General features: G+C 38.1%; 1 protein-coding gene across 1 annotated transcript in view; it reads right to left on the bottom strand.

Annotated features, from left to right (window-relative positions):
• ddx11 (DEAD/H-box helicase 11) overlaps positions 1–18,976 on the bottom strand; it is a 42,694-nt gene that overhangs the window by 22,266 nt on the left and 1,452 nt on the right. Inside the window, exons 3-13 of the mRNA XM_088923736.1 lie at positions 17,877–18,107; positions 17,541–17,627; positions 16,716–16,867; positions 12,482–12,530; positions 11,675–11,782; positions 10,714–10,801; positions 9,283–9,485; positions 5,878–6,030; positions 4,952–4,998; positions 1,525–1,604; positions 514–555 (exon numbers count right to left, since the gene is read on the bottom strand). Of these exons, the coding sequence (XP_088779862.1) occupies positions 514–555; positions 1,525–1,604; positions 4,952–4,998; positions 5,878–6,030; positions 9,283–9,485; positions 10,714–10,801; positions 11,675–11,782; positions 12,482–12,530; positions 16,716–16,867; positions 17,541–17,627; positions 17,877–18,107 (1,240 nt within the window). The remainder of the gene's footprint in view (positions 1–513; positions 556–1,524; positions 1,605–4,951; positions 4,999–5,877; positions 6,031–9,282; positions 9,486–10,713; positions 10,802–11,674; positions 11,783–12,481; positions 12,531–16,715; positions 16,868–17,540; positions 17,628–17,876; positions 18,108–18,976) is intronic.

Below are 18,976 nucleotides of genomic sequence, written 5' to 3'. Positions count from 1 at the left end.
TGTTATTCATGCCTGGCTCAGAAATGCAACCCCACATCTGTGGGAGGAAAGAACAGTCTTCTTCATGACACCACAACCCAGCTACTCATTTTTTCCCCCCCAAACTGCAGTCCTTGCAGTCAAAGTTAAACTTTGGATGCGTTTTGCTCTTTATCTTGTTTCTGCTGAATTCCCTGCCCTTTTGTTGTTTTTTATTCCTTTTCAAGAAGCTTTTTTTTACCATGGCAAAAAGACACCTCAGAGCTGTAGAGGAACATATCAGTGGTACAGGAGATCCCACAGGAAAAGCACTGAGGATTTCACCTGGCTCACAAAAAGCTTACTTTCCATTTCATTCCTTACAGTTCATCTTGAAGAAACCAGTTCAGAGTCTGAATATACGGTGAGCAAACATTACAGAACAATCTAAGCAAAGTAAACTAACAGTGAGTGCTGTAGAAACAAGCAGGGTAAGATATCAAGAGAAAAACTAAGACAGAGCCTCTGTTTTAATCCACCAGCTATGATCCTTACCTGCGGGTGTTGTCTGTGTGTTTGGGTTTTGCCCTATTTTCCCTGAATAAATAATGAAAAAAGGTTAAGGCAAATTAATGCAGAGGAAGCAAACATTTATGGCACAATTCTTTCCATACTGTATAACATTGCAGGGTTAAGGATATTGTTTTAGGAATGGATCTTGCGTAAAATGGGATCACTGGTAAATGCACTGAAAATATTTGCACTCGGTAACAAGGTCCTACAGACATCTTCTGACTTCATGTTTTGACAAAAAGAAAAGGCTGGTTGCCTGTTAACTGCTTGTTTTTATATTGACTATCAATAGCACAATAGAAAAAATAATGTATCTTATGCAGTTCAAATGTTCCTCTATTTAAACAAAAATCAAAAATCCTCTAAGAAAACTTAAAGCAGTTTAAAGCAGAAAAAAATAGAACACTAAACCCTTTATATTGCCCAGTGTTTTTTCAGCATGTCCTCAGAAACTGCATACATTTCATATTGATCAGTGACTCAGTGTCAACAATTCCCTTCCTAAAGGAACAGTTTTTAGTTAGTATGTATGAAGAGGAAAGACTCGAAACCTAAATTGCATTCCACTGTTCCGCCATTTGTTATCATATTTTAAATCTAATTCACCTGTGGCCCTCTTGACTGCTGGTTCTGCATTTATCTCTACTAGCTATGAGTAAATAACTGGAAGGATCCATTTTCCTTCTCACTGAATTCCATGAGTGTTACAAATCCCATGCTGTGTTATGAAACCTTTAATTTAAAATGACTGCGCGGGACTTCAGTACAGTATTTAAATAAATGGTTTTCATTTGTAAATATAGAACACATTACAACTGCACATAGAGACACAAAGAAACAGCGATCAGCGGTTAACAAGTGCAATAACAATATTTTTTTTATGCCTGAACACTTATAGCTTATCACACAGTGTGAAGGAGTCCTGAATCTCAGCTGTTCTGAATGGGCACTGGGCAGCGCCAGAGCCTAGCTGCTGCCAAAAAAACCTCTTACCTCCCAGCATTCGAACCAGACCTTCCACGACAAACAGGATCTGTTTGATGTACATCAAGTTTTTGGCTTTCAAACGATTTCTGAAAGCAAACAGATTTTTATTTAAATGAAGTTCCCCCTAGCATTGCCAATGCTTCTTAACATGAATATGTTAAGACATCTACTGTATACTCCAAGTGCTTAAGAAGCAGTGGCCTGACAAGTACACAGACTTTCTGTAAACCACTGGGTTTTACACTACAAACAGGACTGCAGGCCTCTGAGCTTAAACCAAACTCTAGATCGAAGCCCACTTTCTTTTCAGCCAGCTGTTTCAGTTTTTATTCTCATCAGGTTAGATTACACTGCCACCAAGTGCTTCTAATTGGGAAGTGTCCACAAACTGGCAGTAACAGTGACCTTCATGAAGGAAATTCTAAATTACTTTGTTACCCTCAGCAGTTATACTGTGACTGTGCCTACAAAAAGCTCTTAACAAAAACCCAGGATGCTGGTAAACATTTACATTAACATCACAAAAAAAATCAGAAAAACAGGCAAACCAATTTTCAGCTATCCCTTGATGATGATGATGATGTAATTGCTTTATTACATGAGAATGTTTCAAGAAACTGTAATATAATACACAAAATACCCAACAGAAACAATATAACATTTACCGAAATAACAGTCTAAATAATATAAATTAAGTCTAAATTACACAATAAATGCTTTAGAAAAAAAGGTAGGACTTTAAGCAAGCTTTGAAACTTTTGACAAATCCAGAGCATCTAATGAATCTGGGCAATGGCTTCCGTACATGTTGTGCTGTACCGGAGATCAGGAATTGTGTGGTTTTCAATGAGTAAAGGAGGATCTAATTAAAATAATTGCTTACACTTATATAGCACTTTTCTGGACACTCCACTCAAAGCACTTTACAGGTAATGGGGACTCCCCTCCACCACCACCAATGTGCAGCATCCACCTGGATGATGCGACGGCAGCCATAGTGCACCAGAACGCTCACCACACATCAGCTATCAGTGGGGAGGAGAGCAGAGTAATTAAGCCAATTTATAGATGGGGATTATTAGGAGGCCATGATTGGTAAAGGCCAATGGGAAATTTGGCCAGGACACCCGGTTACACCCTACTCTTTTCGAGAAACACCCTGGGATTTTTAATGACCACAGAGAGACAGTTGCCTCAGTTTTACATCTCATCAGAAGGACAGCACCTGTTTACAGTATAGTGTCCCCGTCACTATACTGGGGTATTAGGACCCATATGGACCGTTGGTCCTACCGGTCCAACAGATCCACAGATGACACAATCTCCATTGCCATACACACTGCCCTATCCCATCTGGACAAAAAGAACACATACACAAGACTACTATTCATCGACTTCAGCTCAGCTTTTAACACTATCATCCCAGAGAAACTAGTCAAGAAACTCTGTGCACTGGGTCTCAACACCACCCTCTGCAACTGGATTCGGGACTTTCTGACAGGCAGACCTCAGGCTGTCAGGCTTGGAAACCACACCTCCGGCACACTAACTCTGAACACTGGGGTTCCCCAGGGGTGTGTGCTTAGTCCATTACTCTACTCCCTCTACACCCACGACTGCAAGGCCAAACACAACACCAACTCCATCATCAAGTTTGCCAATGACACCACAGTTGTAGGTCTGATCACAGACAATGATGAGAGGGCCTACAGGGAGGAGGTCAATCTCCTTACAACGTGGTGTGATGACAACAACCTCACCCTCAACGTCAGCAAAACCAAGGAGCTGATCGTTGATTTCAGGAAACTGCAAACCAGACATGCCCCTATCCACATCAACGGGACTGAAGTGGAAACAGTCAGTAACTTTAAATTCCTTGGCGTCCATATCACCGAGGACCTCACATGGTCTCTCAACACCACCTGTCTGATCAAGAAAGCGCAACAGCGCCTGTACTTCCTAAGACGGTTGAATAAGGTATGATATGTCCCCAGATCCTCACTAACTTTTACAGATGCACTACAGAAAGCACACTGACAGGCTGCATCACAGTGTGGTATGGCAACTGCAGTGCTGCTGACCGCAAAGCCCAACAGCGGGTGGTGAAAACTGCCCAGTCCATCACTGGGGTTACCCTCCCATCTATCCAGGACATTTATGACAGACGGTGCTTGAGGAAAGCTCTAAGCATCATCAAAGACCCCACACACCTCAGCTATAGACTTTATGATCTGCTACTATCTGGAAAACGGTACCGGAGCATTCGGGCCCGGACTACCAGACTCAGAGACAGTTTTTACCCCCGCACTATCAAACTATTAAACTCCCAGCCTCTCTCACTCTCACCTCACCTCTCACCTATGATCTGAACCTCACAGTGCCTTCTTTCTTTCTTTCTTACCAAAAACCCAAACACACATTGAAAATCTACCTCTACCACACATGTCAAAAGCTCACTCCCCATAATTTCTATCCCTTTATTTCATTCTGTTGATGCATATTTTTGCACATAACCTGTTACCTTTTTGTTGTTTTGCACATTGCCTGTTGTTGTTTTTTGCACATTGCCTGTTGCTGTTTTTGCACATCGTCTGTTGTTGTTTTTTGCACACTGCCTGTTGTCTGTCTTTCTTTTGTTATACAATTGTATTGTTGTTGTTGTTTTTCTTGTACTACTTATGTCCAAGAGCTAGCTAAATAGCATTTCGTTATACCATATACCTGTATATGAGTATAATGACAATAAACTTGAATTTGAGGGTGAGCGCCCCCTGCTGGCCCCACTAACACCTAACACCTCTTCCAGCCGCAACCTTAGTTTTTCCAAGGAGGTCTCGCATCCAAGTACTGACCAGGCTCACACCTGCTTAACTTCAGTGGGCTGCCAGTTGTGAGTTGCAGGGTGATATGGCTGCTGCCAAAAAAAGTAAGAGACTCATTCCCATACCAGGAGTTGAACCTGTGAAAAACCAGGAATCCTAACTGCTAGACCATATGGGAGTACCACTATTAAAGAAAATATATATTAGAAAACACTATTAATGCTTAGAGCAAAAAAAAACTAATTTTGTGCTTCTAAATTAATTTAGGACCCCATAGCAAAGGATATTTATTCAATTAGAATATCTTCCTTTTGTCTTTTATTTCTACTTGGTTTTGCTTTGAATCTGTGGAGTATGTTATTTCTATAGAAAATCTTAATTGCTACCTCAAAATGTCATGACTGCAAGCTTTAAAAGAATAAAATGTGAAAACTAACAAGTGTCTGATTATTTTTGCAAGTATTCCTTCATTGCACACTTTTCAATATGAAGATTTTGTGCATCCAGAGTATTGAATTTAACATGTAATCTGTAATTCCTTTAAAGCTCTCAATCAAATGCCTATAATATAGACACCTAATGTTGGCTGGTAAAGAATAAGACATACTCACCTGTAACGCTCCATATACTGGGTCAGCTGAGAATGAGCACAGCAGAGCTACAGTAAAAGACGAAAGGAGAATGAAATTCACTTACATTTTTTGCTTGTTTGGTTACATTTTGTTCTTGGAACTGAAGCACATCTAAATCTATTTTGTCCTATTTCATTGCAACATATATACTTTCATAAAAAAACACAGTGACTGAAAAAAAAAGTTGATAACTATTGTGAAAAAAATGTTTTTAGGATTTAAAAAATCACTATCATGACATCATGACTAAACTGGATGCAAAGAGCTACATACTGTAACTAACCTCTCAACTGCAGGTTTGTTACATCTTTATTTTATCTAGATAAACTCGAGCACTAGCTACTGGGTAAACAATATTTTTAGACTTGTAGGTCAAAGCAAAGCATTCTTTCTGATGCAGCAATATAAATATTTTAGTATGGAGAGTTACTAAAGAAAGGCAAGTTAAAATAAAATGCCTATGTGGGGAAACTACAGAGGATGTTTTAGTCCTAAAGGAAAAACTGCAGCTGGTGCAACAAACACCTGACATAGGTGCAGCAAACGCCGGATCACAAAATCTTTCATCTTTCATCTTCAAACTATAAAGCCAATACATTTCAGTGTGGCACAATACAGCAGTGTAAATAATTCTTAAAACAAGGAAAATAATTTCATTTGGTACATTTCTGAAAGGTATGCAAATAAAGTAAAATTGCCTAGCTTTCCCTCAGCAAATCTTCCCTCACAGTATAAATATCAACCTTCTGTGCATCTGCATAAGGCCCTGCACCCAGTTCCATTCTGTGCATAATGTGTTGCACACTTTATCTGTACTTCACAGCTGCTCATTTTGGTGCAACAGGGATCTATATCATTTACAGCTCCCTCACTGTATATTCCAGGTGCTGTGAGTATCTGTGTACCTGCGAGCCTGTGACCTCCGAACTGTAGATGCAGGTGATGGTGTCAATGAGGTTGTGGGCCTCATCAATGATCACAACCTGGTCCTTTAGTTTGATCCCAGAAGCCCGGCGCGTTGACTCATGCAGCAGCGTCTGATAGGGCAGCACCACCAGCTGCAGCAGGAAAGGAAACAGAACCACATGTTATGGAAGCCCAGGAATAAAGAAAAAAGTCGTCATGAAAGGAAGGAATTGTGGGTACAAATATGGGACAATCAGAGAAGTTCAAGCTTAAAAATGTTCGATGCAAAATATAAATGATAGCAAAGTGAAAGAGAATTATTTCTTTTTCATATATGAAGGTGAGAGAGGAAACAATAGCTTATAGTTAGTTCCTGGGGAACTGTAAGAAGCATTAGACTTAGCAGAATCAAACCTGTTTTTTAAAAAAATAGGGTTTATTAATTCAATGATTAATCTCAGGAGTCTAGAATACATTATCTATCATTTTAAATATATAAACCTGTAAATTTGCAAACATTTTTCCTACTTAAGTGAATTTTGTAATATAGAAAGAAACTAAAGTTTCTATAACATGTCTTATCATGTGAAAATACCAGATTTTTACAAGCCTTTCAACTCAGTGTGTTCTGAGGAAAACCAAAAATGAGAATTACACAAAAAACAGAAAACCAAAACATGAAAAAAAAAACACGAAATGCACACAGGATGTAAGCCTGTTGTTTATATATTCATATCTTATGTCACATAATTTTGTTTTCAAGCAGTAGGCTGTTCCACCAAATGTCGATGCAAAAATCCAAACCAAATATTTTGGGTGCAAAGCAGGTACAATTTTAATTTGGTGGAAAAGCAGAAAAAAAGGAAGGCAAGTCCCAGCAACAGCCAAGGTATTCACAGTAAGCTATGAAGAAACACCAATAACAGCACATTGGTCTTCACCCCCCCCCCCATGTTTACTCAGAAACCTCTCATGACCTTCCTTCTGAGGTTGAGAAAATCAGCAGTGTCTCAGAACTCTAAATAAAACAGACTTCCATAGACTTTCAAAAGCAAGCCCTTCCTCCATCTTGCATAAAAGCATCCTTCGCTTTGAAGCAACACATTTAAACGCAGTGCACAACTCAAACTCGATTATTCCTTAAGCACGAACAACTTCATATTCAACCGGTTAACATTTTCTTATATCCCTTCGCTTCTGATTTAGATTCTTATGCAAACTGACTACTGCTGGCAGAACAAAACTGCACATGAATATGTTTTGGGGGAAAAGAAGGGTTTGGGGGAAAATGTTAATATGATTAATAAAGGTGATTCAGTGAATTATTGTTTTTTATGTCTAATGTCTTCCTTAATTACAGTAGCAGTTATTTATCAGTACACTTTTGTTTTAAGTGTCCATTAAATACAAACCTATCTGACAGTCAGTTTTGTAATGGAAAAATCTCTACAGCAGAGTGATCTATAGTCACACTAAAAGAACAGCATTTTCCTGAAATCTGGCCAAAAGTATTTTGTGTCTCACAATCCATAAACCACTGCACAAACAGCAGGTACTTGTAGCTCATATAAAAAAGTATATTACTAAACAAAAGTGAAGTTGCACCACTTCATAAACTTGAGAGAATGGTGATGAAAACATTAATAAAAACCTTTGAAAAAATTAGTCCACCGCTAAAGCAGAGCTATCAAATGTGGTTACTAAAGAGATTAATCGTAGGTTTATAATCTGCTACAGGTCACAAGTTTATAAAGCTTTTTTGGCTGCAGTGTAAGCACTTTGTAGTCTGATGTCATCAGATCTTAAAATATAGGTAAGGCTAAAACAAGTGAGTACTTGGGTCACTTCTGAGAAAAAACATGTTTTGATGCAAGTTGGTCGACCAGTAAGCAGTACTCTTCCTGCCAAACCAGAATTTCCAAAGCAGTTCCACAGTATGGTAACAGGAGCACAGTAGTCATAGCATATGATGTCCTGTCCTGACTATCTGATTATTAAAGATTGCACTGCATTTTTTAAAACAGCAGGGGTTAACCTGCTGCCCAGGTGATGTTCAGGGTAAATTCCACTCTGGAATACAATCTGTTTTCTCCACAGTCCCCCCCAATTTAATTGATGAAGCAATTTCTATCCATTGTTTCTCTACGTGATCTGTTATATGAAATCTAGTTAATCAACACCCAGTCGGCAAGCCCACACAGACAAGAAAGCACCGCACAATGAGGAATACAGAGTTTCACCTCTTTACTGACATTCAACTGTTGGTTTAGTTTAGTAGGCCAATGGCTCTGTTCTAGTCTTAACAATATATATGTCTTAAATCATAAAATAGCCTTGCTGAGGGAACAGAGAAAAAACACTTGAAATGAATGGCTTACTGTACATTTAGCAAATATTCTGGTAGTTTCTAAACAACTGTTCTATCTTAATATACTATATTACCAAAAATATTTGGATACTCTCAACCTTCATGAAAGCAACGGATTGTATAACTGGTCTTGTGCTATGTAGAAGGGCTGTTTAAATTCGAACCTAGAGGTTACTCCTGCACTATAAAATCAATCAAAAGGGAAAGCACTGAAGACAGGGAAAATCAGTGCTTTTTCGTCACCAGAATACATTAAATAAAACTGTAGGTACAAAACAATAATATTTAAAGTGTTCATGTACACCTACTGTATGATGTTAATACCTTTACTTGTTAGGATTCCCAATGAGATGAGTTGGGAATGTATTTTTCCCCATACGATCCCAATTAATATAATGAGATTGGCCGGATCTACTCTAGAGGTCACAAGGTCATATTCTATGAAGTAGTTTGGTCTTTTAAAGAAGGAGCGAGAAAGGTTCGCCTCCAGGAGATGTACGTTTACATTTATTTAAACAAATTTAACAAAAATTTATAATATATCAAGTTTATAATTGTCTTGCAGAAATTTCAGAAAGGGATCTAATCACAGTATATTAATTGGGGATTCTGATGATGGTAAATTATGGTGGTACTAATGATGGTCAATTATTACTTTTCAGTAAGGAGTTTATATTATACAGTATGAACCTTAAAAAAGGCTTAAAAATCTACTTTTTTTTACTCTTATTAAAGTATCAGCAGCTTTTTGATAATTAAAACAGATTCTTTAAAACAGCCCCTTTCTCTTCCAAACTTCCCTGAACTGGTTTCACTTATCTATGAATATGAGGACCTGCTTCAAGGTTGCCCATCTTCATTCAGTTCATAACATTACATCCATCAAGGAGCAGGCTAAAACTAATGTATATCATGAACACTAGTGCAATTCTCCTGCAGGTAACAAAACTCAGGAAAGAGACTCCTGGTCTGAACGGAGACAAAGCTTAGCTGCTTACCTCCCTGTACCCTGGGATCTTCGGGTTCACTGACTCACCTGTGCAGCAGGGATGGCCAGGCGGCCTCCATAGTAAGGACAGGCCTTGGTCTCCTTCCCCAGGGCCGCCAGCTGCTCAATGTCCTGCACCTTTACCAGAATCTCATCGCGCAGCGCCTGCAAGGCCTCATAGCCTGAGAACGGGCACACTGGCTTGGCCGCTCCCCGCCTCCTCTTGGGCTCCTGGACCTTCTCCGTCTTCTCTGTGGGGGCAAAGGATGGGAAAGCTGGTTTTGTCAAGCACAGACATTGAGTGATGCTCATTACAAAAATACAAAGTATCAGAGGAGGCACACACAGGACTGGATGGAGACGGAGCTGCATTTTCTAACCATTTCTATTCTTTTTATATATCTACCTATAATATATTTACTACTATATTATCTGTATAGTTATATTATAGTACACTATATTATTACATATTAGTGTAATATACTAATATTATACTATTATATAGCGTAGCTCTAAGAATTGTGCCTAGTCTATGATTCATTCACAACTGTACTTATGTGCTTTAGAAGGTAAGGATGAAATAATAAGGGTGCTACTTATTTCATGATAACGTAAAACACGTTTTGAATGATAACTCTGCACTGTGAAAACTCTTCTTTAGCTTATGTAAAAATGCTGAGTATCAAAGACAGCTTGTGGAACAGTTTTGTTAACCAGCACAATTCAGGCAGGCTGTCACATTACCCATAAATGTCTTGGATACATATAGATTTGTATATAAAAAGTTGCAGATACACCAAGAAGAGTGGAACATGGCACAGTTTCACACAGCTCTCTGCTTACATTCAAAAATACATATCTGTAATTTTAACCTTTTTTCATTATTATTTTCATATATAAGATAAGATAATTTGCATCCACAGAAGAAATATATTTTTCTCTGAGATTTAAGTTAATTTTTGCTGTGCTCACATCATGTTTTATTATATAACCTATGCACCTATCACAGACACAGTAATCATAGTGTGAATACCTATTTCTGATTTCAGTTTGATCATAAACTGTATACTTGCCCAGCAAGGTCTGTGCCATAAACCCAAGTGTAATTTCAATTGGAATTAGAACTGTAACTATTTTAAAATATTAATTTTAAAATAAATAAGAAATGGAAATAAAATGTATAAAAGCAGAAACTGACATATAACCCGATTAGTTCTTCCCTGTCGTGGAAAGACGCAAGCTTTACAATAAAAAAAAAAGTTAATAGATTTTAATTCATACACTGAAAGCTGAGTTTACAAGAGATTTAAATCTTTCTTTAGAGGGACTTTGGAATATATGTTTGCAAGACAGTATGAAACATTTAAACTGAACTGGCTTCCATGTACTGTAGCATCAATTCTCAGATCAATTCACTGGAAGAGAGTTTTCTCACTGCAAAACCAGGTGACACTTGTGCAGAACCCTCTCCCTGCTCACCGTGCTTGTTCTTCTGCATCTCCATACAACGATCATTGATGAGCTGGACACTGCCCAGTCTGCGAACATCTTCATTGATGCAGAGATTCTAAGGTAGACCAAGAAATTCCACACCCTCAATCCCTTCCATTTCTAAAACACACTTCGCAACTCTTGAACTACTGGAAGTGGACTTTTCAATCAATCAACTTGCAGAAGACGTATAATCCATCATACACAACATTTTATTATTTTAATAAAGATAACTTTATTAAATAATAAAGAGATAGCTTTCTGACCACTGCAATATCTCAAGGATTCTGTAAACAAAACCGTTAAACTTTACATTTTCATGCTTTTTCATTTCAAGGACTACACAACCAAAAACATTAGAGGGGCCCGAGTGTATTTCTGCTGCATATTTGTAGTCAAGCTATTTTGGGAACCAGTTGCTCTGGATCACATTTCATTCAGCACAGTAATGCTTGTAACTGTTGTATTAATGAAAGAAAATGCTGATTTGGGTCTCAAGTCAAACATCAACAAAGTATTACATAAACCTCATAAATAAAAATCCACTAAAAATGTACTGACTCCAACTATAAATGATTTAATCCCACCCAGCAGGGGAGTTCCCACATGTAGCAGTGTCATGTGTTTTTTGTTTCAAACGAGTCAACACCTGCTGGGCTAACTGTTTGATAACTTGGAGATAATTAACACTGCTCCTAGAAGTTTTTAACAGGAACTGTAGGTACAGTACCTTGTTTTAAAACATCAATAAACTGCAATCTTTAAAAAGACCTTGAAAAAAACATCTTTCCAGCTAAGGAAAAGAAGGAAGGCTTTTTACAAATAAGAATAAAATGAAAAAATGGGTTATTACATGAAATATTTTGGAAATCTCCAAGGTAACATTTCATCTGGAAAAGACTTCATTATAAAGACGTTAACAGCGCTCTGCAGCGTTTGATGAGGTTACCTGCCGAGAGGCTAGCGACACCAGTCGGATATCGCTGGCAAAAGCGCTCTTCTGAACTTCTTGAACAAACTGGGCTAGCTGAGAGTGAGTACGGCTGCAGTAATAAATCTGTGGGCATGGAACAGAGAAAAATGCTGCTTATACATAAGCAACTAACTGGTCCCTTATTCTTTAAAGGGTTACAGATCGTTTTCCATAATAATCTGGTTATTCCACATCACCACTGGAAAATATACACTAAGACATTCAAGAAAATCTCCTTCCAAAAAGCATTAGTGTAAGAATTAGATGTCCAGCACCTACATTTTCTGTTCTCCATAAATTTTGTTAATTATCACACATTCATTGTTTTTATTTTATCTTAGACTATTGCTAATTTTTTACTATTTTAAATTAAACTAAAACAGGGCAAATTTGCATGTTGCCTTTGATTTTAAATATAAAATCTAAATATTTTTATATAATACTGCCTATAAGAATTTGGCATTTTATATTTCTAATTAAAAGTAAAAGGAAATCTTGTTCTTAGTGCCAATATAAGATTTTGAGAGCAGATGCAACATAAGAACAGAAAAGAATTTAACAGGAAATTTGTAACAAGCGAGAGGGTACTGAGTCATAAAGCCCTTGGCAACTTTGGCAACCAAAATTAATCTATAAAGGGCAATATCAACATCAAAGAGAATTAATTCTGACTAAAAGTAAGCATTTTAACAAATGGCACTAAAATACAAAAGGGGGCATATGAAAATGATAAAACTACAGAACAGGAAAAGAGCACAGGGACGGTGAGAATTCTTCACAAACCTTGGTCACGTGGTCTTCTTCCAAATCATCATCATCCTCATCTAAACAGCTGTATAGGAAATGACAGTATTAGCACATCTCTGACAGAAAAAAGAACAGTGTTCATACTAATATTCAACAAAATACATATTCCTTATTTCGGACACTTTAACTTTTACTTTTTCAAACCTGTGCTGTAGAATTCTTGCATCTCCTGACAACTATCAGCTTGGCAAGTCTCACAGCAACGATGAGGACGTGCATATAAAACCACAGTTATAGGTCAAATTAAGAATTACTTAAAAATGAATCTTTACAAAAAAGATTAAGGGCAATAATGAATGCATCATGCTAGCAAGGTCCAAATAATGAGGACCGGACAAATGATAGAATATCAGATCTTAAAATGTTGTATTCCAATATATAATTTTACTTAAATGATAAAACAACCAACAGGCTTGGAATACCCTGCAAGGTAAATTTCAGTGGGCAATATGATAGTCCAGAAATAGGCAACAGTTCAGATTTATTAAAACAAAGCAGAAAAACAACATATTAGAAGTCACGGGGCAGCCAGACCCAATCTGACAAACAGTGGGCACAACGCAGGGTATACCCTGGACGGGACGCCGGAGCCGGTTTTCCTAGAAACCAATTAACCTGCCAGCATGTCTTTTGATTGTGGAAGGAAACAGGAGCACCCAAGGAAACCCACACAAAAACAGGGAGAACATACAAACTCCACACAGACAGCATCCCAGAAACTGAACCTAGGGCTGTAAGGCAGCTAACCTTAACTGCACTGCACTGTAAGGCAGCTAACCACTGCACCACCGCGCTTCTCTTCTCTTAATATTAGAACTAATATTTACAAATTACTATGGATAACTGGACAATGTTCCTGAGCTTAAACATTATGTCAGGTTTCTGTGTAATTACTAAAATTGACCAACTCCTCAATACCATCAGATATAAATCTTTACCTGGAAAAAAATATTATTGGAGAGTATTATTTTCAAAACAGTGTTTTATAAAATATCTCAGGTAAGCCAAGACTCTAAGCTCACACTACAAGAAGACAACAATTGATCATCATGCATGAATGCACCCAAACACAAATAACACCGGCATACTTGTAAACAGAATGTCCTGGTGGATTTAAATGAGAAATGAAATATTTTCACAAATAATGAAAAATCTTAATATATTCCCTAAATTAAATCAGAGTCCCATCCTTCCATCAGTTTACTGTGATGCTGAAACTCTCGCCATTCAGCCTGTCTCTCTTTCTTTCCTCTTTCGTTTTCTCTGCTCCTGTAAACTCAGTGTTGAAGACATCACCTGGCTCCCAGTTCTAGGTTAAAAGGTGACAAAAGATTTGGTAGTCGCCTCTAAATTGGGATCAGTTTGTCTTATCAGATAGTTCTGAAGGGTAAAAGCATATAAAAAAATCCAGTTAAATTAAACCAGCCCCATAACTGCATCTCTTTTTAAAATAACAAGTACTGGAAATAAGATAATATGGACAACCGCTAAGTAAACAAGTTAATAACAACTGTTTCACACAACAAGTCAAATTCATCCTTCAAATGGCATAAACTACGTAGAATCTGCATATGCCAAACATACTGTATGCTCTTAATCCTCACATTAACATTATAAGCGAGTAAATTGTAGAGTCCCACAACTTTGATTAAAAAAAATATTTTTTTGTCTGAAGAAGGCTTCTAATCCCCCAACTATTCAGTTTCAGAAATTTCTGGGCCAAATTAAAGAGTAACTGCTTCTTTTCTGATTCCTAGAACTGATCAGGAGATACTTGTAACTTAATGTGTGATCTTAATAAATTACACTAACTCCTACAGTATGTTAACAACCTGGAAATTGAGTATCCAGAGAATTTAGTAGACAGAGAACCCTGAAAGTCTGTCTGTTTTCCTTTATTGATTAAAAAAAATTCACCTACTGCCTTCTTGCAACTCAACAGAAAGTCTTTAAGCAGGGTAGTAGGTTTAATTATCCTTTGTGGTAGCTCAGAAAGATATAGAAACCCATTTAGTCAGATCTCATGTCACAGACTTCAAAGTGAACATGATGTACTTCAATGTTTCCTTTCTCCAGAATCCGAGATGGATCTGACTTGTTTTATCCAAAACAAATTTGTGAAAATATTTTAGCCTTAAAGATGCTGCACACGGTTATCAAATGACCATTAAACAGTACAGAACAATCCCTGACTCATTTTAAACATTTTAAAAAACATTAACATTCCATATCTCCAAAACTCGTAGCTCAACATTCCCATTAAATCACAAACATAGCTGTCTTGGTATTTTTATGGTCAGCTTAAGCAGGCCAAACTGAGAAGCATGAGAGTATTTCACCACCTACTGGTTATTTCATGAAAGGGCATTTTATGTAAAGACAATCTTAAACTTTAGAATCTACGTATACAGTAGACACAGCTACATACAGAAGATATTGGCAATAAGCATACGGTTGCTGCAGCATTATTCCAGCCTTAATTCTAGTTGGGTTGGGTCATTACCATGCCCATAGATTATATAGAAATTATAGACCTTATATTTTTTTCCTGAGATCTTTAATTTTATACATGAAAGTATAAAAATTTGCTCTGTACAAGTACTGTTATAACAGTCTAACATACTGTACACCTTTATAATTTGCTTAACATAAATCTGATCAGCATGTCTACTTTCCCAGGGCATTTAAATGTTCCTCTGTTTTGCATGATTTTTTTTTTCCAATTGGAGCTGACAAATCTTCCAAGATTCCCAAGCCATATTGAGACAAAGAGTACTGTTTTCAGAATTTTAAGAACTACTGCACACACATACTTGTTTATACATACAATTTACATTGACTCCAATCGCTTCAGGTAATTGTTATGTCACACACAGCATCCGCTTTTGTTACAACGCTGTTGCAGGTTACTGCGTTAGAGCACTTAAGTGCCTTGCGGGTTTTTTGCCATTCTCTGTCTGTTCTAAGACTTGCACAATAAAGAGCAGATGTCTGCCTCCGCCTTACTCCCTGTTTTTCCACAGTGTAACAGTAATACTAATAAAAAAATAAATGGAAAAAGTGAAGCTGCTGCAGTTTTAATAAGGATTGCTACATAGGGGACAATCAAAGCATTCACAATTGAAGAAATAAGTTTCCTACAAGTAAAAAAGCATACAAAATTTATACAGGGGTACAAATTATGTTTGTATGACACTACTACTGTATTATACAAATAGCTCATGTGCAAGGCTGTTATGGCAACACTGAAGCTTCTAGGTTAAATTAAAAGAATAATCTGCATTATTACTGAAGTATATAGATTTAGGTATCGTCCCATATTATTATATCAGATCAAGTATGGCATCTGTATTTTTCCTTTGTTATATTTAAACTTCTAAGCATATGCTTTTTCAAACTGTCACCTTTCATTCGTTGTCTCTCTGTTCCTATAGTGATGCTAGATTGAAAGCAGATTTGAGCACACTCAGCTGCTGCACCGAAGGGAAATTAATATCAAGTGAATGTCCCACACTTTAAAAAACAGTACGTCAGCAGCATGGTGTTGCAGTGGTTAGGACTGCCATCTCGCAGTGCTGGTGCCCTGAGTTGAATTCCAGATCTGGGGTGTTATCTGCTTGGAGTTTGTTTGTTCTCCCTATTTTTCTGTGGTTGTTCTCCAGGTTCTCTGGTTTCCTCCCACAGTCCAATAGCATTCTGGTAAGTTAATTGGCTTCCAGGGAAATTAGCCCTGGTGTAAGTTTCTGCGTGCCCTGTGTCCAACTGGCCTCCTGTCCAGGGTGTACCATTTATTAGATATAGAGGTTAGAAAATGGATGGATGTTAGCTACCTCCATCCACATACCCCTGGCAAGGATGACAACCCAGAGCCTCTCTCAGAAGCATAGAGACAACGGCCTTTATGGGATATCAGTCCATCACAGATTGCACACAAATGCACACCCGCAGTTAACTCCCATTAACGCATTTAGCGCATCTAAATAAATGGGAGAAAATCCATACAAAGAAATCGCAAGCTCCGCACAACAGCCGCCCCCATCAAGAATTGAACTCATGACCCAGGAATCACTGTGCTGCCCATCATGTCACTGGGATGCCCCGTGCAAACAACAATTGTTGAGATTGTGATCCGTCACACTGGATTTTAAAGAATCCCGGTTCTTGGGCAGTTAAAGGACCCTGATCTAATCCCACAGCCCTTCTCACCCACCTTCTCTTCGGCACCGCGTTATCATCGTCGCTCTCATAGACGGCCACAATCACCTCCTCTTCCCCTTCTTCAAGGACGTCACCACCCTCCGCAGTCAAGGCCTCCTTACTGAGCTTCAGTAGGCGAACTGCCTCTTCATCCTCACTGTCTTGCTAACACCCATGAAGGTTAACATTCATTAGAGGCATCTGTGACTCCAAATCTGTACAAAGGGCTACACATGGATTCCAGATCTGTACAAAGGGCTACACACGTGCTACACTTCACTGTTGCAAAACAGGACTTAGAATGACATGCACTCAAACAATGCCATACAAAAACTTAATTAAATTTGTATTACTCACACTTAACAGCAGCAATGCTGCTCAATATCATTAACTCAAAACATTGGATAAAGTGTAATTACAGTAGATATTTATCAACAGGACATTTTGCCAAGATTATTTAAGACATTAATACGAAGAAGAAACAAGGATAATAATTTTTTACCTCCAGCATTAACTGAAACCCAGAAAAACACACATTTTTAATTCAAGTGACTTTAATGGACAATAGTTCTCCTAATTCATCTATGACCAACACGTTAACTAACTCAGTGCCTCCCTCTGTGTAACACACCCTCTCCTTATTCAAGCAACACCAAAATAGGTTTTGCTTAAACAGCTCTGAGCTAAAATGACAATTATATTAGTTATTAAACAAAACACACAGAAAATATTTTCTAAAGATATGCTTCATTAACTGGCACAGAGAAATGAACAATAAGCATAGGCTTTTGTCTAAAGAGCACTTCTGAGGAGCTGGCAAATCCAGCGACAGTCATACCTTGCGTTTCATTGTGTATTTGAGCTTAGTGTTACGTCGCATCAACTCCAAACTTTCCTCCCTTCTCTTCCTCTTCAACTCCTCCTCCTAGACAGAGAAAAGAAAATCAGGATATCTCCTCATGTAGTTTCTTATGTAAAGCGAAAACGGATGTCAAAGGAAGCTTTGATGCTTCGGTCAGTCAGTCCCATTGGTATTTTGGCACTGCTAACAGACTCAAACATGCCTTGTGGAACTGATTATATTTTTTACTGAAAAGTTCCTGATCTCATTATTCCCAAGAGAGTTCCCAATCTTAATCCCTTTAAATTGTTTCTTTAAGCTTTTTCTTAATACCTTTAATTTGTTGACCAGATCTCTCTCCGCCTTCTTCTGCACGAAGTCTGTGATCCAGTTTGGCTCTGCAGAGTCTGAGCTCTCCTGGCTCTGGGAAGCCTGTTGGCTCCCTGCAGAGCTGTCTGTAGCAAGGTCCCCAGACTCTAGCAGGCGAGCTGTCTCCTGCCTCTTCCTCTCCTCGTAGTCCCTCAACCAGGTGAGGGCACCACAGATCAGACTGAGAGACTTCCCCTGGAACACAGAGCAAGTGGGTCCGATGCTTGCTCAGCTTCAACAAGATTGAGGGGGTAGCTTATTCAGCTAGCAGCTCACCGTGCAACTCACAACTGGCAATCCACTGAAGATTAGCCTGGCCAGTAACTGGATGGGAGACCTCCTGGGAAAGGATGAAGTGTAAAACCCGGGTCCTGACTCTCCGTGGTCATTAAAAATCCTAGGGCCCAGGGCGTTTCTCAAAAAGAGTAGGAGTGTTACCCCGGTGTCCTGGCTAAATTTCCTCCTGGCCTTTACCAATCATGGCCTCCTAATAATGAATTAGTGAAATAGTGCTGCTCATTCTTAGTTATAAATGCACTCCCTCTTTATTTCCACTTGTGTCCTTTGGTTCGGGTTTCACTGTTTATTGTGAAAAGCTCACTTGGGTTGACTTCATCAATGCATTTTAATTAGCAGAATTCCCCACTTTCAGGAACAGTATATACCCTTTTTTAACCTAGATATTTCAAACCATATTATCCAAGTGAGAGTCCACATGAAGCCTATTTACAGTAGCAAAATGTCTTTATGTTGAATATGTGATATTAAAGATTATATATTTAATTTAGCTGACATTTATTAAGCATGACCCATGTATATAAAGGGAATAATGGAATAACCAAAATCTTTGTTTTATGCAGAATACATCATATATTGACAACCCTTGAAAACATACAAAAAAAGATTCCTAATGAGAGACCTCTGAATTGACACAATGGAAAGCTTACTCTGTCTCAACACTAGGACCTAACAGCAATTCAGGAACTGACAACATTGGTGCATCAGGCTCGCTTTACTGGAGACAAATAATGACTGTGTGAACATGTCAGCAACATATAGTTATT

The sequence above is a fragment of the Atractosteus spatula genome, chromosome 8 (assembly GCF_055471065.1).
Source record: "Atractosteus spatula isolate fAtrSpa1 chromosome 8, fAtrSpa1.hap1, whole genome shotgun sequence".
Taxonomy (NCBI): Eukaryota; Metazoa; Chordata; class Actinopteri; order Semionotiformes; family Lepisosteidae; genus Atractosteus; species Atractosteus spatula.
This window is presented reverse-complemented; position numbering and strand designations above follow the sequence as displayed.